General features: G+C 45.7%; 1 protein-coding gene across 2 annotated transcripts in view; it reads right to left on the reverse strand.

The window, feature by feature from the left end:
- Positions 1-23,436, reverse strand: part of LOC144511368 (ryanodine receptor 1-like) — a 495,584-nt gene that overhangs the window by 32,899 nt on the left and 439,249 nt on the right. For both annotated transcript variants that reach the window (XM_078241663.1, XM_078241662.1), the window contains 7 exons: positions 22,120-23,414; positions 21,165-21,232; positions 10,755-11,055; positions 8,073-8,159; positions 6,432-6,683; positions 3,043-3,173; positions 1,366-1,408 (listed from right to left, as the gene is read on the reverse strand). In XM_078241663.1, coding sequence (XP_078097789.1) covers positions 1,366-1,408; positions 3,043-3,173; positions 6,432-6,683; positions 8,073-8,159; positions 10,755-11,055; positions 21,165-21,232; positions 22,120-23,414 — 2,177 coding nt within the window. The remainder of the gene's footprint in view (positions 1-1,365; positions 1,409-3,042; positions 3,174-6,431; positions 6,684-8,072; positions 8,160-10,754; positions 11,056-21,164; positions 21,233-22,119; positions 23,415-23,436) is intronic.

Below are 23,436 nucleotides of genomic sequence, written 5' to 3' on the forward strand. Positions count from 1 at the left end.
CACTCCAAAGATGTGCAGGTTAGGTTGATTGGACATGCTAAATTAACCCTTAGTGTCCTGGGATGTGATAGGTTAAAGGAATTAGCAGGGTAGCTAAGCGGAGATAGGAACTGGGTGGGATTGGTATCGGTGCAGACTTGATGGGCTGAATGGCCTTCTTCTGCACTGTAGGGATTCTATGATATTCATGGTATAGCATAGTAAGAAGTCTCACAACACCAGGTTAAAGTCCAACAGGTTTATTTGGTTACACAAGCTTTCGGAGCACTGCCCCTTCATCAGGTAAGTGGGAGTTGTGTTCACAAACAGGGCATATCTCGTGACAAACTCAATTTACAAGATAATGGTTGGAATGCGAGTCTTTACAGGTAATCAAGTTTTAAAGGTACAGACAATGTGAGTGGAGAGGGGGTTAAGCATAGGTTAAAGAGGTGTGTATTGTCTCCAGCCAGAACAGTAAGTGAGATTTTGCAAGCCCAGGCAACTCGTGGGGATTACAGATAGTGTGACATGAACCCAAGATCCCGGTTGAGTCCAACAGGTTTATTTGGTGTTAACCTGGTGTTGTGAGGCTTCTTACTGTGCTTACCCCAGTTCAACGCCGGCATCTCCACATCATTCATGGTATACTCAGTGCAGTGCAGGGAATCAATACAGACTCGATGGGCTGAATGGCCTCCTTCTATACTGTAGGGATTCTATGTATGCGCAGACTGCCAAACAGCCCATCACAAATACTGAATGTCAATGTCATTACATTTCGTTTAACATTTTTAATTGAAATTGATCAGCACGGCTCAATACTGTAAAAGGAACAGTCATGAGAAACACTAGTCCTGTATCTGTGAAAAAGGGCGCGGGGGGGTAATGTCAATAGATTAGTAATCCAAAGGTTCAAGCTAGGGCAACATGGGTTCAAATCCCATCAGGGCAGCTGGTGGAATTTAAATTCAACAAACAAAATCGAGAATTGAAAGCTAATCTCAGTAACAGTGACCATGAATCAATCGTCGATTGCTCACCACAACCTTCTCAAGGGCAACTAGGAATGGCGATAAATGCTGTCCTAGCCAGCGATGCCACATCTCATGAATGCGTAAAAAAAACCCACATCTGGTTTACTAAAATCCCTGAGGGAAGGAAACCTGCAGTTCTCTTCTGGCCTGGTCTACATGTGATTCCAGATCCACAGCAATGTGGCTGACTCTTAGCTGCCGCCTGAAATCCATTAGCAACCCACTCAGTTCAAGGGGATGGACAACAAATGCTGTCCTTGTCAGCGACGCCCACATCCCCTGAAAGGCTAAACAGAAAAGGGAAATTTGGAGACATTTTTGTGATTAGTCTTCAAAATGACACGTTTACCTTTCTTTTGACGAACTTGTCCCAGTAGTTATGGGGGAATGACCTACAGAGGATGATAAAAGGAAATTTTGTCAACGTAAAGTGGGCTTGATTCGATCAAAACACTGAGACTTGGCAAGTGCACGTGATCCGAAATAGAACAGCTAGCGAGGAGGCTGATAAAGAATCGATGGCGAAGTTTCAATCATTATTATTTATGAAGTGGAAGATTTCCGACGGCCGAGATGGAATGACTAAATGACTGTATGACCCTAGCTGACGCTGCCACGTGTATGATCAGCAGAATCTTATCATTCCCGTGTAAGGGAACAAGATAGACAACAAACATTCTAGCTGGGATTTTCTGCTCCTGCTTTCGTCGGCTGGGTTTAGCAATGGGGAACAGAAAATGTCGCGAGAAGGCCAAAGTCGTGTTTTGCGTCAGCGTGAAAGCTTGTTGCAATTGTCCCCTACCCCTATCGGTGGTGGGCCGTGGCTCCCACGTTCACCATCTGGAATCTCATTTGAATATATTTGCATCTCATTATTGGCTCAAATAATCCACCTGCAGCGGGGTGTTGTCACAATAGCGTGAATCACAACTGGCTTCAAAAGGTGTGCACCTGGCAAGAACCCTCAGGGGAGAGCTGGGGTGTGAGCGCAGCAATTAAAGGGGGCTGGCTTGGGGGGTACCTGCTCTGACTGCGTGTGACAAGCCTTTGAGTTGGGAGACAGATGCCAAAACTCGGGGTTGATTTGCGGGAGACTATTAAGTGTGAAAAGCACCGTTCTTGAGGTTGCCACATATGGCTGCACTATGTGACCTGGCTGAAGTTATCCTGGCTATTCGCTCATCGCCGTGAAGTGGAAAGTGCCAAGTACAGGGCTAATTTGCAGTGCTGGCGTTGGAATCCCCTCTTCCTGTGATAGTTTCAGCTCCAGCTCCACAGGCCGAGGAGGGTGGCACTGACACACAGCAGGAACCCAAAAGCAGACCGGGGCCCTCCAGAGGACCCTGACCAAGGTTGTCACGGGCAACAGAAGGTGGTGGACAACAGGTTGCTGCCGTGGATGTTGGGGAGGCACCAAGATGGAACGGCAGGGTTAGACATGTTAAGAAACTGTAGTTACACAACATGGGTGTTAAGCACTTATACATAACGTTCACCACTGTAAATAAACCCTCACTAATTGCACCCTGTCTATGGCTTCTTGTTCTGATGAGCTGTGTTTCTGTAGTCCCGACCTGGAAACTGGATTCCTGCACCAGGAAAGGGTAGCCTGCTTAGTCCAGAACTTCCTCCATGTACTTTGTCCTCACTGGATGTCCTCATCGCTCTCCATGGATCTAGCAAAATGAGTGCACTCCAAGCTTGTTTGGACAATGCCTCACGGCCAACATCCTCTCCCTCACCGACCTCCTCAGTCTCGTCCCCTTCGACACCCTCTTATTGCCCATCAGTCATGCCTGCACAGACTGCCACAAATCTCCATCCATTGGACTGAAACGTGCGTGGTAATTATTGAATGTGTGTAACAGTGCCCATTCAGAATATTGGCCCATACAAGTACATTCTTATACAAATCTTACATAAGCGACACGTAGCTGAACAATAGATGAACTCCACTGTTTGTAACTTGCTGCATTTCTGGCTGTTTGTACGGTTTTGACAAAAATGTGTATATTTCAGCACTCACGGCGTATTGAGTACCAGCCGATCCCACTGCCCTTTAATATCATCATCCGCAGGCTGCTCTGTAATGTATGACCCATCAAATTCCAATTTCCTGGCAAGCTCCTTCTCCCGTTTGAAGATGACCAAAGGAACCTAGAGAGTTTCAGAAAATGAAATGAATTACATCTTAATTTAAAGATTTAAGCGGAGTTTCAAAGTAGCCTTTGGCTGATTAGGTCATCAATAGCAACAAGGCCCATAATTTGTGTCAAAAAAATAACAGTGCAGATAATGACACTCCCTGTTTTATTCGATCAGGGGATGCGAGTGTGGCTGGCTGGGGCAGCATTTATTGCCCATCCTTAATTGCCCTCGAAATGTGTGGCTTGCTAGGCCATTTCAGAATGCCTTTTTTTATATAGAGTGAACCCATTGCTATGGTTCTGGAGTCGCATGTAGGCCAGATCGGGTAAGGACGGCAGATTTCCTTCCCTAAAGGGGCATTAGTGAACCAGATGGGTTTTTAACCACAATTGGCAATGTTCTTTTGTGGTCATTAGATGACTAATCTTTCCTAACAGCACTGTAGGTGTATTTATGCTGTGGAGATGCCGGCGTTGGACTGGGGTAAACACAGTAAGAGTTTTAACAACACCAGGTTAAAGTCCAACAGGTTTATTTGGTAGCAAATACCATAAGCTTTCGGAGCACTGCTCCTTCGTCATATGGAGTGGAAATGAGCGCTCCGAAAGCTAATGGCGTTTGCTGCCAAATAAACCTGTTGGACTTTAACCTGGTGTTGTTAAAACTCTTACTGTGTATTTATGCCTCAGGGGTTGCAAAGATTCAAGAAGGTGAAAGCATGGGGAAAAATTGCTGGGAATATTGCTTATCATAACTGAACGTACCAAATTTTCTATCCCATTAATTACTTTATACGCAAAGCATTGGGTAATGGCGGAACCAGGTGGCACAGTGGTTAGCACTGCTGCCTCACAGCGCCAGGGACCCGGGTTCAATTCCGGCCTCGGGTGACTGTGTGGAGTTTGCACGTTCTCCCCGTGTATGCGTGGGTTTCCTCCGGGTGCTCCGGTTTCCTCCCACACTCCAAATATGTGCAAGTTAGGTGGATTAGCCATGCTAAATTGCCCTTAGTGTCCAAGGATGTGTAGATTAGGTGGATTGCCATGCTAAATTGTCCCTTAGTGTCCAAAAATGTGTAGATTAGGTGGATTGGCCATGCTAAATTGCTCTTTAGTGCCCCAAGATGTGTATGAGGTGGAGATGCTGGCGTAGGGCTGGGATGGGCACAGTAAGAAGTCTCACCAGACCATGTTAAAGTCCAACAGGTTTATTTGGAATCACGAGCTTTCGGAGCGCTGCTCCTTCATCAGGTGAGTATGTCAGATGTGTAGGTTAGGTGGATTAGCCACTGTAAATATGTGGGATTACGGGGTGTGGGCAGTGGGTGGGACTGGCTAACATGCTCCGTCATAGAGCGGGTGCAGACTCGACGGGCCAAAGAGCCTCCTTCTGCACTGTCAGGATTCTATGATATTCAAGACATGATTTTGAATACAATCAGAACCTATAAACTCAGGGCCTTAATTTACTGGAAACCTGTGATGTAAAATGGCGTGTAGAGGATGTACAGCCTGGTCCTGGTGTAGCAATTCCTGCAAATTATACAACGAGGGAGATCTGCCATAATGTAATGAAACCAGTGCAGGGAAAGTAGAGAAGGCAGATGTGTTGCAGCAATCAGTCTCGAGATTATTGTAAATGACTTACAATCATGGTAAACTGTTGATCTTCCATTAGTATAGGGATTTGGAGGGATGAAATAATGAATACGGTTACAATGCAGTTTCATAGAACATGGATGGATACAAGAGTGAAACTATATGAATTGCGCATCAGGGAAGGAGGCCATTCGGGCAGAGTCAACTCTTCATCTGGTGTTCATCCAGATTTTTCACACGTCTCTTTGCCTTTTCAGGTGAAGGGGCGTAAGGTCCTTTGGGATGCGCTCTACTGCATTCTTGCCTTACTCCAACCCACCACCCTCCACATTCTCTGCATCTGTCCCCCTCCACACGCAATCAGTGAGCGTCAGTTGCATCAAGGTACAATGCTTATAGTAACGGAACACAAATGAAAGGCTATATTTTTCTGTACATACATCTTTTTGGCTCAGAAATCCCGTGTTTAATGCTGGGTGGGGAGGGACTGTGATCTGAGAGCAATTCCCACACCTAAGTAAAGGGATACGATTTACCCTCAGGCAACGCTGGATTACAACCCCGCTGTGCGGATGCATCTCATTCTTATTGGAGATACACTTGTTGCTCAAAATGATAGCCACCCTGAGGCTGGAAACCATGAGGGGTCCACGGGACAGGATAGAAAGCCTGCTTTCTTGGAGATGTGCCCATATCCTTTTGCGTAAAAGAGACAATTGTATTTGGATCCCAAACTTTTGATGCATTTTTCATGCCGACATCCAAGGATGTTCATCAATAGGATCATAGAATGGTTAGAGCACAGAAGGAAACTAATTGGTGAAGTGATGGAATTAATTCCACTTCCCTGCTCTTTCCCCATCGCCTTATAATCGTTCTCCCCCTCTGAGTATTTACCCAATTCCCTTTTGAATGTTACTACTGAATCAACTGCCACTAATTTTTCAGGCCGCGCATTTCAGATCATAACTTGATTTGTGAAAGGTCCTCACTTTGTCCAATTGTCTTAAAGCTACGTCTTCTGGTTATGCACCCTTAGAGTACAATCAAAATATAGAACCTTGAATCCCTGCAGTGCAGAAGCAGGCCATTTGGCCCATTAGATCTGCACCGACTCTCTGAAAGAGCACCTTACCCTATCCCCATAACCCGACGTATTTACTCTGCTAATCTCCCTAACCCACATATCTAGGGACACTAAGGGGCAATTTAGCATGGCCAATCCACCTAACCTGCACATCTTTGGAGTGTGGGAGGAAACTGGAACACCCGGAGAAAACCCATGCATGATTGGGGAGAATGTGCAAACTCCACACAGTCACCCGAGGCCAGAATTGAACCCGGGTCCCTGGCGCAGTGAGGCAGCAGTGCTAACCATTGTGCCGACCATTGATTCTGCGCCAACTGGATAACATTTTTTGCTCCTAAAAGGACTAAACTCTGAAACCAGAAAAACTCCAATAAAAACTGGTTATGACATTCTCCAAGTAGCCACAAAGATACCGATGTCACTTTGAAGAATCTGAAAGGACACACTTGCTTATGAATCACGACCATTACAAATTAGTCAAAAATCATTCCAACTTGTGGGTGAATCAGGAGTGTCGTTGGTGCTGGAAAAAAAATCCTCAATTTACCTTTTAGGTTACCTTTAAGTTTTTGTACTTGCCTTTAGATAGTTGTATCCGATAATGCAGAGGAAGGAAAGGAGTGTGTGAAGGATGGAGAGGGCTTTCAAAGTTGGCGCCATATAACCTGTACTCTCTTCAAGGACAAAATAAACCAGTGAATCTTCATCCTCCTCCTCCTCATCTCCATTCTCCTCGTCTCCATTCCCATTTCCATTTCCAAAGCCAGCACTAATTATGTCATCTTCCAAGCCTGTTCCCTCAAAGTCTTCCTCATCTTCAAGCTGTGTCACCTGTAAAAAGAGATAACAAGACTTACTAGCACTTGTCAAATTCTTAAGATTTATTCAATCAGGATATGCCACCACCAGCCAGATCTTTCATTTGCCGGTTTTCAAAAGGCATCAACAGTGTAGTGTGAGGCTGTGTTTAAATTAGTAGGAAGATTACAGGAAGGGAATTGAAATGTTAATATGTCAGTTATGCATCCTTGCAATGCAGACTTTGTAAAGAAAGTTAGGTTTTCATTTATAGAGTGCCTGTCATTTTTTCCGATGTACATGTCTGGTCAATACCTTTGAACTGAAAAACACTTCTGATGTTGGAAATATGATATATAAAAATAGAAAATGCTGCAAATACTCAGTAAGAAAGGGAAATAGAATTAATGTTAAAATGGGTGATTACCTTTCATCACAACCCAATTCAGATTAAAGGACGTTGGCCTGAAACATTAGTTCTGTTTTTCAATTCATGGATGCAGCCATACTGATTGAGTATTTCCAGAATTTTCTGTTTTTATTTAAACATCGTCAATATCACCTCGCCTACATTTGTTTGATAAGATCTTTAAAAATCTATCTGAACAGGCAGGCAGTTTTTTGGTTGAGTGTATGACCTGAAGAAGGATACCTTGACAGTACCTTTGTACCATGGAGGAAACAAAATGCAAGGATAATCATTTTAAGCTCAAAGAGTTGTGTGTCTGGGGCCTAATGTAGACCAATAACACAGGGGTGATTGGCAAACAAAACTTAGTGTGAATTAGGATAATGGACAGGAGCGTTTTGGATGAGGTATGGAAAATGGGAGGCTGGCCAAGCGAGCACTAAAATAGTCACGTCTAGAGGTAAAGGCATTGTTTAGAGTCTCAGCAACTAGTAAGCTGAGGCAGAGATGTAGATGGGTGATATTATGCAGTAGGCTGGTTTGATGAGAGTGAATATGGAATTGGAATCTCAATGTCAACAAGGGCATGGAGATTGAAAACAGTTGAATTCAACTTCAGACAGCTATGGGATGGCAAGATTACCTGAATTTAACTGGACATGGGAAAAGTGGGCACACAGCATTGAGTACAATTTTAGGCACCTGAAGGCACAAGTGTTAATGGTGGGGTAATGGAAATCAGGTACCCACGAGGTCAAAATTGGAAGAGTGCGCAAATATTGTGGGTTGTATGGCTGGAGGAGGTGAGAGATAGGGAAGGATGATGGGAGGAAACAAAACACAAGGATGATCATTTTAAGCTCAGAGTCACATGTCTGGGGCCCAGTGTAGATCAGTAACACAGGGGTGATTGGCAAACAAAAAATTTGGTAAACAATCCAGTTTGCTCCGAAAGAGGAAACCTCAGTGGATTTCAGTAAAGGTATAGCTTGGTTTTGACAGAATAAATTTACCTTATAAAAGAGGAGGATAAAGTTGATAGCAAACGCTACAAAGAGAGCCAGGAAGCGGAGATTGTAGAAATTCCTTGACAAGTAATTCTGAAACAAAAAGGCAAAAGAGATGTCACTTATTTCATGCCACACAGTTGCACTCGTAATTGTATTCGACATCTTGACTAACTTAATCGCTGGTTTCTCTTGTAGGCAATCAGAAATGAGAGAACTCCCATTGTGTTTTGCATACTGAAGGATAAACCTGAACTGTGCAGTCAGGACAAGAAAGCTGAGACTGATATAACACTACTTGAGTTGCTTCTGTCATGGACTCACTTGGATTTGGGGAGGCGATGGCCTAATGATATTACTGCTAGGCTATTAATCCAGAAATTCAGTTAATGTTCTGGGGACCCGGGTTCGAATCCCACCATGGCAGATGGTGGAATTTGAATTCAGTAAAATAAAAAATCTGGAAATAAGAATCTACTGATGACCATGAAACCATTGTCAATTGTCGGAAAAATCCATCCAGTTCATTAATGTCCCTTTAGGGAAGGAAATCTGCCGTCCTTACCTGGTCTGGCCTACATGTGACTCCAGAGCCACAGCAATGTGGTTGACTCTCAACTGCCCTCTGAAATGGCCTAGCAAGCCACTCAGTTCAAGTGCGACTCAGGATGGGCACTAAATGCTGGGACAGCCAGCGACACCAGTGTCCCACGAATGAATAAAAAATATATATTTTTGCCCCTGCAATTTGTTTGGTTTGCCTAATTTATGGGGGTCCCACAAATAACTTCCGTAGGAAAGTGCATGCTTCCTCTGACCCAAAGCACAATGTGATGCATGAAATGTCTGGGGTAGTCGGTGGAAAGGGTCCTAAACAGCTCAAAGATTTGAAGTGACTTGTTTAGTTACGGGATTATTTTGGCCGAGGTTCCTTCATGAAGGAGAAGCGGAATTATCACCAAATAGGAACATTGGTCATGATGAAGGGCAGCTCAATTGCAATGCAACTGAACTGAGTTTGTTGCCGCAAGGGGATCTTGATGGTAGGTTCCATTTGGCAAAGGAAACACATCTTAGTCAGTTCAAGATGTCCTTTACAAGCTGCACCTGCAGCTTCCTGGCAAAGGGCACAACTCTGTTATTGCTTTGTGCAGCTTTTCTCAGCATTGGCAATGGGTCACAGTCAGTAGTCGGCAGCTGAAGAGATACCACTAGGCATGTGGCCAAAGAGTGCATGTGGTTCAACTGAACCTCTGCAATCTAGGCGTGAGATGGGGCTGTGTTGTTTCCGGCGAGAAAACCTGCGTGTTTATCTCCAGATCTTATGACACTCTGCCTTAAAAATAATCAAGGGAGCCCGTTTCACACCGTTTTTTTTTGGGGGGGGGGGCTCAACACGTCGGCAAAACCAGGCTGCATTGAGATCGGGCGCTATCTTTAAAGGGCACCCCAACCCGAATAGCAATAAACCTCCCCCTTAGCCCACCACTGAGGTCACAGGGGCTGCCCTGATCAGTACTTCTCTCCACTTCCCCCTGATCATTGGCCTCTTCCACAGATCATTGGCCCCTCCCCTCCTTTCATCAGCCCTTTCTCCCCCCTCCCCCCCCGATCATTGGCCCCTTCACCACCTCTGCCATTTCATTGGCCGCTTTCCTGCTCTCTCACCCCCACCTCGCCCACCTTCAAACGGCCTTCGCCAGTATCCCCTGCTCCTCTGTCTGCTCTTGGCCCAGAACAAATCTGAATGAATCCCCTCCCTCCCCCATGAGGCTCCCATTGGGGCCTGCCCCCGGCGCAGGTTGGTACAGCAAGGTTGGCATGCTGCCAACTTGTGCCAAGGGACAGAGCTAGGGTGCATTGCCAGGCCACTGCCAGGCCGTGTCTCTTTCCCCCAGGGGCTATTCTCATCTTTACATCCCCGGGTAGACCCCCATGACAGGTTCATGTCTAGGTGAGTCCCGGAGAGACTGTTTGCTAATGACATGCTAATGTATTAAAATGAGTTTCCTGGAGTCCCGCGTCCTGTTTCACACTACTCCCCCGGCGAGGAGGGTGGAAGATCGGATCAGGAACTTGCCGGCTTGAATTGCTCTTTCCGAGTCTCTCCGGATTTTGAGCGCGCATCACCTTTCCCACGGATGGAGAGGGTGGGCTCAAAATCACCCCCAATGTCTTATTTCAGTCCTGACATCATTCAGCAATGATGTGGAGATGCCGGCGTTGGACTGGGGTAAACACAGTAAGAAGTTTAACAACACCAGGTTAAAGTCCAACAGGTTTATTTGGTAGCAGAAGCCACGAGGCTTCTGCTACCAAATAAACCTGTTGGACTTTAACCTGGTGTTGTTAAGCTTCTTACCATCATTCAGCAAGACATCATTCATTCCCCCATCCCTCCTGTGTGTACTAGGAATCAACAGGTCAGACTTTTATGACAACCTAGCATATGTACCGGTAATTTTCCAGGAGTCAATCCATAATTTATCAGATTACATTGAATTCAATTGCACAACTTTACACCTTTTAAATTCATAGGTCGCTTAGATAACAAGTTGGGGAAAATGTTGACAAAGCTATGTGAGGTGATGTTTGCCTTTCTCCAACTGACCCAGTTAACATGCATATTTTCACGCGGGACTTTTAACAGCTTCCGTTTTCAGCTTTTTGAGAATTGTTCTGACTTACCAAGAGTTTAGTCTTGTAATTTTCAAACTCGTTCCAGAACTCCATTACTGCCTCTGGTTCCTCCTTTTTGCTCTCCTGCTTGACTTTCTTCCTGGCCTTCTTTACTGGCTTAGCTTTTTCTTCTTCTTTCTCGCCTTCTCCCTTTTCTCCTCCTTCCTTCTCACCTTCGCCCTTCTCCCCTTCTCCCTTTTCTCCTTCTCCCTTCTCTCCTTCTCCTTCCGCCTTTTCTCCTGCTTCTTCCAGTTGTTCCAAGACTTCTTTCTCTTTCATATCCTTCTCGGCCTTTTCACCATTCTCAGTGCTTCATGAGGCAGAACGAAGGAAAAAATTCAATGGCCACACAACACTTAAGCTGCGCAACAATGCTCTCAATTACATTTACAGGAGAGTGCTTCGGACTGGTGGAAAATACACTCACCATCAAGTTAGTAACATTTTGTGACTTACCACAATATTATACAGATGCGTTAATGAACAAAATCTAACAATTATGTAATTATATAATGGAATTTAATTTCCTTACAAATCAGTGCAAAATAATTTCTTATAAAAACTTACTGCCTGGCAGGTTATCACTGTTTAGTGTCACAAGTAGGCTTTCACTGCAACGTTACTGTGAAAATCCCCTAGTCGCCACACTCCGGCGTCTGTTCGGGTACACCGAGGGAGAATTTAGCACCTAACCAGCACGTCTTTCGGACTGTGAGAGGAAACTGGAGCACCCGGAGGAAACCCACTCCGACACGGGGAAAACGTGCAGACTCCGTGCAGACAGTGACCCAAGGCGGGTAATCGAACCCGGGTCCCTGGCACTGTGAGGCAGCGGTGCTAACCACTGTGCCACCGTGCGACCCCTGCGATAGGTTTGTAGTAATTAACACAGTATTACCAGGTCACAATTTAATTACCTGAAGTATTGAGGGATGAGGGAGGAGTTGGCTAAGGTAGACTGGGAGCAAAAGTTTTATGGTGGGACAATTGAGGAACAGTGGAAGACTTTCAAAGCGATCTTTCACAGTGCTCAGCAAAAGTATATACCAGTGATAAGGAAGGACTGTAGAAAAAGAGATAATCAGCCATGGATATCTAAGGAAATAAAGGAGGGTATCAAATTGAAAGAAAATGCATACAAAGTGGCAAAGATTAGTGGGAACCTAGAGGATTGGGAAAACTTTAAAGGTCAGCAGAAAGCCACGAAAAAAACTATAAAGGAAAGTAAGATGGTTATGAGAGTGAACTAGCTCATAATATAAAAACAGATAGCAAAAGTTTCTAAATATATAAAACGAAAAAGAGTGGCTAAAGTAAACATTGGTCCTTTAGAGGATGAGAAGGGGGATGTAATAACTGGAAATTAGAAAGTGGCTGAGACATTGAACAGGTATTTTGTGTCGGTCTTCACAGTGGAAGACACAGATAACATGCCAAAAATTGATGATAGAAGGCTATGGCAGGGTTGGACCTAGAAACTATCATTATCACAAAAGATGTAGTGTTGGGCAAGTTAATGGGGCTAAAAGTAGACAAGTCTCCTGATCCTGATGGAATGCATCCCAGGTTACTAAAAGAGATGGCAGGAGAAATAGCAAATGTACTAGTGGTAATTTACCAAAAGTGGTTCCCGCAGATTGGAAAACAGCAAATGTGACGCCACTGTTTAAAAAAGGAAGTAGACAAAAGGCAGGTAACTATAGGCAGGTTAGCTTAACTTCTGTAGCAGGGAAAATGCTTGAATCTATCATCAAGGAAGAAATAGCGAGACATCTGGATATAAATTGTCCCATTGGGAGACGCAGCATGGGTTCATAAAGGGTCATGCTTGACTAATTTGGTGCAATTCTTTGAGAACATTACATGTGCAGTAGAAAATGGGGAACCTGTGGGTGTGGTGTATCTGGATTTCCAGAAGGTATTTGACAAGGTGTCGCACCAAACACTGCTACAGAAGATAAAGGTGCATGGTGTTACGAGTAATGTATTAGCATGGATAGAGGATTGGTTAACTAACAGAAAGCAAAGAGTGGGGGTAAATGGGTTTTCTTCTGGTTGGCGATCAGTGACTAGTGGTGTGCCTCAGGGATCAGTGTTGGGACTGCAATTGTTTACGATTTACAAAGATGATTTGGAGTTGGGAACCAAGTGTAGTGTGTCAAAATTCGCAGATGACACTAAGGTGGGTGGCAGAACAAAGTGTGCAGAGGACGCTGAAAGTCTGCAGAGGGATATAGATAGTCTAAGTGAGTGGGCGAGGGTCTGGCAGATGGAGTACAATGTTGGTAAATGTGAGGTCATCCATTTTGGTAGGAATAACAGCAAAATGGTTTATTATTTAAATGGTAAAAAATTGCAGCATGCTGGTGTGCAGAGGGACCTGGGTGTCCTTGTGCAGGAATCACAAAATGTTGGTTTGCAGGTGCAGCAGGTAATTAAGAAGGCAAATGGAATTTTGTCCTTCATTGCTAGAGGGATGGAGTTTAAAAACAGCGAGGTTATGTTGCAGCTGTATAAGGTGCTGGTGAGGCCACACCTGGAGTACTGTGTACAGTTTTGGTCTCCTTACTTGAGAAAGGATATACTGGCACTGGAGGGGGTGCAGAGGACATTCACTAGTTGATTCCGGAGTTGAGGGGGTTGGCTTATAAGGAGAGACTGAGTAGACTGGGGCTATACTCATTGGAATTCAGAAGAGTGAGGGGAAATCTTATAGGAACATATAAGATTATGAAGGGAATAGATAAGATAGAAGCGGGGAAGTTGTTTCCACTGGCAGGTGAAACTAGAACTAGGGGGCATAGCCTCAAAATAAGGGGGAGCAGATTTAGGACTGAGTTGAGGAGGAACTTCTTCACACAAAGGGTTGTGAATCTGTGGAATTCCCTGCCCAGTGAAGCAGTTGAGGCAACTCATTGAATGTTTTTAAGGCAAGGATAGATAAATTTTTGAACAGTAAAGGAATTAAGGGTTATGGTGAGCGGGCGGGTAAGTGGAGCTGAATCCACGAAAAGATCAGCCATGATTTTAGTGAATGGCGGGGCAGGCTCGAGGGGCTAGATGGCCTACTCCTGCTCCTAGTTCTTACGTTCTTATTGCCCTGCAAGTGACTGTTGCATATTTATAATTGCAAAACAGAAAAGGGTTCTATTTTCTTCCAATTCGAGAAGTTGAAAAGTGTCAAGGATTCTGTGTGCACCTCAGAAAGGTTGACTTGTGTGGATCCCAGGCTATCCAGGACAATCCCTTAGAGTGTATATAGGAGGCTGCTCCACCACTGGTCACAGTCCTGGGGCTTTCCATTGTTCAGTATGCCAAGTAGAAATGGCAATTTTATGAAATTCCATTTAACTTGCAAGCAGATTCAATGAAAGGATACAGGACTCTTACAGCTGGGAAGAGGTAGTAATAACAGACTGAGAACCTACTGAACCACCCCATGACCAAGTCGTGTGGGGCAAATCGGAGGAGATCAGAGGGCAGATTTCCCTTTTGTTGCATCTGGATAATGTTCGGCATCCAGCCACAGTGAATTGGAAATGAGGGCTGAGACCTACATGTCAAGCCTCCTTGCAGAACATTTGATCCAAGATTTCCAGGGCTTCCCCACATCCATGTGTTTCCCAAAGAAAGTTGGCGATGGGGAGGCCTTGTTCCAGAGCCCCCAGCAGACCAGATGCCCGGTGAGTTTTCACAAGCAGCTTGAAGATGAAAGAGAAAAACTTGCTTCAAATGGTCAAAGTTTTCTCCCTTGCCACAGCAGTCTTTAGGTCTGGGCCTTCTCTCTCTACAGCAGTCAGGAGCATGGCTGTGACTCTCTCAGTTTCACTCGCGACAGAGTGGCATGGTGCCACAGTGGTTAGCACTGCTGCTTCACAGCGCCAGGGACCCGGGTTCAATTCTGTCCTCGGGTCACTGTCTGTGGGGTTTTCACATTCTCCGGTTTCCTCCCACACTCCAAAGATGTGCGGATTAGGTTGAAAGGCCATGCTAAATTGGGCCTTAGTGTCAGGTGGATTAGCAGGGTAAATACATGGGGTTACAGGGATAGGGCCTGGGTGGTATTGTTGTTGGTGCAGGTTCGATGGGCCGAATGGCCTCCTCCTCCTTCTTTCCCCCTGAAAGAATTCTATACCACGAGTGTGCTGAGGTGATGAAGGTGGCATGCATAATGAAAGGTAATTCACTGGTCCTGGAACACTTTGGGAAATGCCGAGGATGTAATACGCTGCTGTATAAATGAGAGTTCTTTTTCACTTTCATAGAATCCCTACACATTCGGCCCATCAAGTCTGCACCAACAACAATGCTATCCAGGCTCTATCCCATAATCCCATTTATTTACCCTGCTTGTCCCGCCCCTGACACTAAGGGACAATTTAGCACGGCCAATCCACCTAACCTGCACGTCTTTGGACTGAGGGGTAAAACTGGAGCACCCGGAGGAAACCCACATGGGAGACATGGGGAGAACATGCAAACTCTACACAGACAGTGACCCAAGCCGGGAATTGAACCCGGGACCACTGGCGCTGTGAGGCAGCAGTGCTAACCACTGTGCCACCATGCCACCCATAAGCTATTTCAACAACCCTTCCCTGAAAGTTATGAATATTTAGCTCTCAAATGTAACTGACATCAGCAGTAATTTTGTCAGTAATCTCACTTGGAGAGGGAGTGAGGACAACAATATAGGGTGGGATCTTCCGCCGCGCACGCCCCAAGACTGGAGATTCCCGCTGGAGGTCAAAAGACTTTTAAATGGTCCACCAAATTCTATGTGCTGCCTGATATGATTCCTGTGGCGAGCAGGTCCAGAAAGTTCTGCCCATACAATTATCTCGCAATAAGCCATGCAGTTTGCCAGATCTTTTCCAGTGTTTATATTCCGCAGGAGGCTCCTCCCACCTTACTTCAACTCATCCTATCAGACCATAAGACATATGAGCAGAATTAGGCCACTCGGCCTATCGAGTCTGCTCCACCATTCAATCACGGCTGATATTTTTCTCATCCCCATTCTTCTGCCTTTTCCCCATTACCCCTGATCCCCTTATTACTCAAGAACCTATCTATCTCTGTCTTAAAGACACTCAATGACCTGGCCTCCACAGCCTTCTGGAGCAAAAAGTTCCACAGATTCACCACTCTCTGGCTGAAGAAATTCCTCAGCGTCTATTTCTATTCCTTTCTGCCTCATGTACTTAGCTTCCCATTGAACATGTCTGCTATTCGCCTCAACTATTCTTCTTTGTGGCAGTGAGTTCTTTAGTTTCTTCTGAATTTGTTACTGAATTTATCAGTCACCAGCTATAGGAAGGATGTTATTAAACTGGAAAGGGTGCAAAAGGGATTGACAAAGATGTTACCAGGACTGGAAGGTTTGAATTACAAGGAGAGGCCGGATAGACTGGGATTTTTTTCCCTGGAGGGTAGGAGGATGACCTTATAGAGGTTTATAAAATCATGAGGGGTATAGACAAGATGAATAGACAAGTGCCAGGGTAGGGGAGTCCAAAACTAGAGAGCATAGGTTTAAGGGAAGAGGGGAAAGATTTAAAAGGGGCCTGAGGGGTAACTTTTTCACACAGAGGGTGGTGCGTGTATGGAATGAGCTGCCAGAGGAGGTGGTAGAGGTGGGTACAATTACAACATTTAAAAGACATTTGGACAGGAACATGGATGGGAAAGGTTTAGAGGGATAGGGGCCAAACGCAGGCAAATGGGACTCGTTCAGTTTAGGAAACCTGGTCGGCATGGACGAGTTGGGTTGAAGGGCCTGTTTCCGTGCTGTATATCTCTATCACTCTATTCTTATATTTATGATTCCTCGTTTTGGGCTCCCAACATCCAGCAACATCTTCTCTACATTCTAGCCTGTCGAACCTTCATATCTTTAAAGAATTCAATCAGGTCACTTCTCAGCCAGCTCATTTCACGAGAAAAAGAGCCACAAGTTTGTTCAATCTTTCCTGATATAATCTCCCAGTTTGAGCATCATCCTTGCAATTCTTTCAGATCTTCTCCTGCGCTTCTATACCCTAACAATATGGAGGTTAGGGGACTATAAATTGGATATATACACGTGAGGGAAATGACAATGTGTGATTACTGTGAAAGACGTGCTGGTTAGGGCGCATTGGCCGTGCTAAATTTTCCCTCAGTGTACCCAAACAGGCACCGGAGTGTGGCGACTGGGGGATTTTCACAGTAACTTCACTGCAGTGTTAATGTAAGCCTACTTGTGACTAATAAATAAATAAACTTTACTTTTTAACTCTACTGATGAAGTTAGGTGTAGACTGTTCATCTGTGTGATTGTGGCACGCGACACAAAAGATCAACTTACCACAGCTATTTTTAAATGATCTATAAGGTGGGGAGATGTAAGAAAACATAGAACATAGAACAGTACAGCACAGAACAGGCCCTTCGGCCCACGATGTTGTGCCGACCTTCATCTGAAACCAAGATCAAGCTATCCCACTCCCTACCATCCTGGTGTGCTCCATGTGCCTATCCAATAACCGCTTAAATGTTCCTAAAGTGTCTGACTCCACTATCACTGCAGGCAGTCCATTCCACACCCCAACCACTCTCTGCGTGAAGAACCTACCTCTGATATCCTTCCTATATCTCCCACCATGAACCCTATAGTTATGCCCCCTCGTAATAGCTCCATCCACCCGAGGAAATAGTCTTTGAACGTTCACTCGATCTATCCCCTTCATCATTTTATAAACCTCTATTAAGTCTCCCCTCAATCTCCTCCGCTCCAGAGAGAACAGCCCCAGCTCCCTCAACCTTTCCTCATAAGACCGACACTCCAAACCAGGCAGCATCCTGGTAAATCTCCTCTGCACTCTTTCCAGCACTTCCACATCCTTCTTATAGTGAGGTGACCAGAACTGCACGCAATATTCCAAATGCGGTCTCACCAAGGTCCTGTACAGTTGCAGCATAACCCCACGGCTCTTAAACTCCAACCCCCTGTTAATAAAAGCTAACACACTATATGCCTTCTTCACAGCTCTATCCACTTGAGTGGCAACCTTTAGAGATCTGTGGATATGGACCCCAAGATCTCTCTGTTCCTCCACAGTCTTCAGAACCCTACCTTTGACCCTGTAATCCACATTTAAATTAGTCCTACCAAAATGAATCACCTCACATTTATCAGGGTTAAACTCCATTTGCCATTTTTCAGCCCAGCTTTGCATCCTATCTATGTCTCTTTGCAGCCTACAACACCCCTCCACCTCATCCACTACTCCACCAATCTTGGTGTCATCAGCAAATTTACTGATCCACCCTTCAGCCCCCTCCTCTAAGTCATTAATAAAAATCACAAAGAGCAGAGGACCAAGCACCGATCCCTGCGGCACTCCGCTAGCAACCTGCCTCCAGTCCGAAAATTTTCCATCCACCACCACCCTCTGTCTTCGATCAGACAGCCAGTTACCTATCCAATCGGCCAACTTTCCCTCTATCCCACACCTCCTTACTTTCATCATAAGCCGACCATGGGGGACCTTATCAAACGCCTTACTAAAATCCATGTATATGACATCAACCGCCCTACCTTCATCAACACACCTAGTTACCTCCTCAAAAAATTCTATCAAATTTGTGAGGCACGATTTGCCCTTCACAAATCCGTGCTGACTATCCCGGATTAATCCGCATCTTTCTAAATGGTCGTAAATCCCATCCCTAAGGACCTTTTCCATCAATTTACCAACCACCGAAGTCAGACTAACCGGTCTATAATTACCAGGGTAATTTCTATTCCCTTTCTTAAACAGAGGAACAACATTTGCCACTCTCCAGTCCTCTGGCACCATCCCCGTGGACAGCGAGGACCCAAAGATCAAAGCCAAAGGCTCTGCAATCTCATCCCTCGCCTCCCAAAGAATCCTAGGATACATTTCATCAGGCCCAGGGGACTTATCGACCTTCAGTTTATTCAAAACTGCCAATACATCCTCCCTCCGAACATCTATTTCCTCCAGCCTATTAGCCTGTAACACCTTCTCTTCCTGAAAAACATGGCCCCTCTCCTTGGTGAACACTGAAGAAAAGTATTCATTCATCACCTCGCCTATCTCTACTGATTCCATACACAAGTTCCCACCACTGTCCTTGACCGGCCCTAACCTCACCCTGGTCATTCTTTTATTCCTCACATAAGAGTAAAAAGCCTTGGGGTTTTCCTTGATCCGACCCGCCAAGGACTTCTCATGTCCCCTCCTAGCTCTCCTCAGCCCCTTTTTCAGCTCGTTCCTTGCTAACTTGTAACCCTCAGTCGAGCCATCTGAACCTTGTTTCCTCATCCCTACATAAGCTTCCCTCTTCCTTTTCACAAGACATTCCACCTCTTTTGTGAACCACGGTTCCCTCACTCGGCCATTTCCTCCCTGCCTGACAGGGACATACCTATCAAGGACACCCAGTATTTGTTCCTTGAAAAAGTTCCACTTTTCATCAGTGCCTTTCCCTGACAGTTTCTGTTCCCATCTTATGCCCCCTAATTCTTGCCTAATCGCATCATAATTACCTCTCCCCCAATTGTAAGCCTTGCCCTGCCGTCCGGCCCTATCCCTCTCCATTGCAATAACAAAAGACACCGAATTGTGGTCACTATCTCCAAAGTTCTCTCCCACAACCAAATCTAACACTTGGCCCGGTTCATTTCCCAGTACCAAATCCAATGTGGCCTCACCCCTTGTCAGCCTATCCACATATTGTGTCAGGAAACCCTCCTGCACACACTGCACAAAAAGTGCCCCATCCAAACTATTTGACCTACAAAGGTTCCAATCAATATTTGGAAAGTTAAAGTCCCCCATGACAACTACCCTGTGACCCCCACACGTATCCATAATCTGCTTAGCAATTTCTTCCTCCACATCTCTATTACTATTTGGGGGCCTATAGTAAACTCCTAGCAACGTGACCGCTCCTTTCCTGTTTCTAACTGCAGCCCATATTACCTCAGTGTGCATATCCCCCTCAAAGTGCTTTTCCGCAGCCGTTAAACTATCCTTGATTAACAATGCTACTCCTCCACCTCTTTTACCAGCTTCCCTACACTTACTGAAACATCTATACCCCGGAACGTCCAACAACCATTCCTGTCCTTGTTCTACCCACGTCTCCGTAATGGCCACAACATCGTAGTCCCAAGTAGCAATCCACGCCCCAAGTTCATCCACCTTGTTCCGGATGCTCCTTGCATTGAAGTAGACACACTTCAACCTATCTTCCTGTCTACCGGTACCCACCCTTGACCTTGATACCTTCCCCAATACCTCACCACCCTCAACACTGACTTCTGGACTACAACTCCTTTTCCCACTCCCCTGACAAATTAGTTTAAATCCCCCTGAAGAGCCGTAGCAAATTTCCCTCCCAGGATATTGGTGCCCCTCTGGTTCAGGTGCACCCCGTCCTGTTTGTAGAGGTCCCACCTTCCCCAGAACGTGTTCCAATTATCCACGTATCTGAAACCCTCCCTCCTGCACCATCCCTGCAACCACATGTTTAACTGCACTCTCTCCCTGTTCCTCAACTCGCTATCACGTGGCACCGGTAGCGTACCAGAGATGACCACATGTTTTGTCTTTGCTCTCAGCTTCCAGCCGAGCTCCCGAAATTCCTGTTTTAAATCCCCGTCCCTTCTCTTACCTATGTCGTTGGTACCAATGTGTACCACGACTTGTGACTGTTTCCCCTCCCCCTTAAGAATCCGGAAAACACGGTCCGAGACGTCACGGACCCTGGCATCCGGTAGGCAACAAACCATCCTCGAGTCTCTTTTGCTGCCACAGAACCTCCTATCTATCCCTCTAACTAACGAGTCCCCAATAACTATTGCCCTCCCGCTCTCCTCCTTACCCTCCTGCGCCACAGGGACGGACTCAGTGCCGGAGATCCTCTCACTGCGGCTCACCACTGGTATGTCGTCCCCCTCAACCGTATCCAAAGCGGAATACTTATTGCTAAGGGGAACGACCGCAGGGGATCCCTGCACCGACTGCTTCTTCCCAGCCCCTCTCACCGTCACCCATCTATTTTCATTCCGCGGAGTAACTGTATCCCTGAAGCTTCTGTCTATGGCCATCTCTGCATCCCTAATGATCCTAAGTTCCTCCGACTCCAGTTCCCTTACACGGTTTTGGAGGAGCTGCAGATGGATGCACTTCTCACAGGTATAATCAGCAGGGACACTGACGTCGTCCCTCACCTCGAACATAGTGCAAGAGGAACATTGCACTGCCTTCACACCCATCCCCTCTAGATACCTTGCCAGTACCAGGTAGAAAGCAAACATTTTTATTTTGCTGATACAAAGTCACCTTTCCACATGCTCACCTGTGCAAAATGAAGCATTAAAAATGAAACATTAAAAAGACTTACTCTGCTTTCTCAGCTTCAGGCTGGAGTTGATCTTCCACCTTGACTTCTAATTGAGATTCAATCTGTTGCTATTGGAAGGGAAAAAGCACATTTTACGATGGTTCAATAACATTTACTGTGGGAGCAGGCATTGGAATAAAAACTCTTTGACAGAAGTCTAAACAAAGGCCTCTGATGGAACAGAAGTTAGCAGATTGGAACATGAGCTAGGAACAGTATTGAGAGGTTATGGTGGGCATTGCTTAGGAACAGCTATTGAGAGGTTATGGTGGGCATTGCTTGCCCTCCAGTTTAGACATTTAGGATTATTTTTGACGTATTATTTTGAGTCTAATTATTTGGGAAGGAGAAAAATAAAGTGCGGCCACAATACTTGCTTTTAGCTTTGAGGTATTCTTTTCTTCTGCAATGCCACAAGCACATTATTCAACTGTTAGCTCAAAGTGGAAAGGAAAATGACTGGCAACAGGTATTCTACGTATGTTGGGGGTGATCTTCCCAAAAAGTCTGAAAGCCGAGCGTCATAGCCCCACCTCCACTCAGGCCCCACTTCTGGCACTGCTATGGTGCCCGGTGGGCATTGCCAGGGTGCCCGATGGGCACTGCCCAGCCATTTCCCAGACCACCCGGGACTTTAACGGCCTCCGATTCCATTGGCGTGGCCATCACGTCTGGTCCCCGTGGGAAGGGGACCATGAGTGATTCACATCGGAAAGACCTCTTGCCGACTGGGAGGTGGGGGGAAGTCCAGGAAGCCAGAAACGGCCGTGCCGAACGCGTTAATGTAATTTTAATAAAGACATGAACATTTAAATCGGCTTCGTGCCCGTGGCTTTCGGCGTGAGACCGGTTCGTGTCCGGCGCGAAAACCTCGTACATTTTCTTCCTGGCCCAGTGGGAAACACGCCCCTAATTTTGATATTGGCTGAGCTGTAAAGAGTTGCAAGGTGCTTACCCTCACTTTCCTGAAACTGGGCGGTGTTCCTTCGGGGGTCGGGGGTTCAACTGGTGCGGATTCCACAATATCACCAAGGCCCAGGTTGGATTCCGGGGAGCTCATTCTCATTTGGCCACTTTCCCTCTTTGCATCGGACGTCTCGGACATCTCCTCCTCTTTGGTTTGATCTTCAAACTCTGACTGCACAGCCATTTCCTCAACCTCTGCCTTGCTAATGTCAGGAAGGTCAGCGTGGACCTCGTCCTGAGTAGGATCAGGCATACTCGCCAAGAGTTCAGTGACCGTCAGATGTTTGGCCCCTTCAACTAAGCCACCGCCAAACAACGTATTCCATACTATCATGAAGAAGCCACTGCAGATGCTATAGATAAATTGCAAAATGCCTATAAACAAAGTCCAGAAGAAGGTCGCCAGGGCCGTCACCATCTCTTTGATTGTCATCTTCTTTAATTTTCTGTACTTTTTTCTTAAATTCTTGAAGGTGAATATTTTAAAGAAATCAACAATACTACCGAGGAATGCTGCAAAGGCAGAGGGTGCCTCAGCTGCAGAAGCTGCTTTCTCAGCCTCCATTCCCTCAACATTCTCCCCTTCCTCTTCTTCATCTTCTGACTTTTCCCCCTCGTCCGCTTCCGAAATCTTCGAAGCAATCTGCATTTCAAAGATGGTATCCTCGCAGAAGTTGACAAAGAGCTCCATCTTTTCCGACTCCCCGCCTTCGTTCACCACATCAAAGATAAACTGCCGCTTCGACTCTTTGACCTGAGGCATCTCCCACTGAGTCTTGTTGGCCTCACTAATCTCAAAGTAGATGCGCTCTATCTTCTTGCTGGCGCCCATGATTTCAATGCGGCCGAGGAAAGGCTGGAAATAGGTGAGGATGCTCTCCGCTAATTCCAAGAAGTTTTTAAGCCTCGTGTCATGAGGCACATGTTCCGACAAGTTTGTGAGTAACACAGCGATGTTAAAACCAATGTCCTTGGCTGGCTCTTGGAACCGGTTTGCAAATTCTTCATAGTTGATCATTTCATTCTCATCTGCTTCTGAGCACGATAGTAAGAACTGGATCTCAGAAGGCGTATACTGTTTCTGGCTGTCCATTGCTTTCTGGAAGTCCTTCTTTGAGATGAGCCCTCTGGGGTCAGTCACGTAATCTTTGAATGCATCGGAAGCCACAATGTCCTTCAGTTTGAGGAACATATCAAAAAACTTCAAGATCATTTCAACATTGCTAGACGACTCTACCAACATATCCACCATTTGCTTAGCGATAGTTCCATTCACAACATTTCCTGAAAATAGCAAATTAGAAGA

This window comes from Mustelus asterias, chromosome 24, assembly GCF_964213995.1.
Source record: "Mustelus asterias chromosome 24, sMusAst1.hap1.1, whole genome shotgun sequence".
Lineage (NCBI taxonomy): Eukaryota > Metazoa > Chordata > Chondrichthyes > Carcharhiniformes > Triakidae > Mustelus > Mustelus asterias.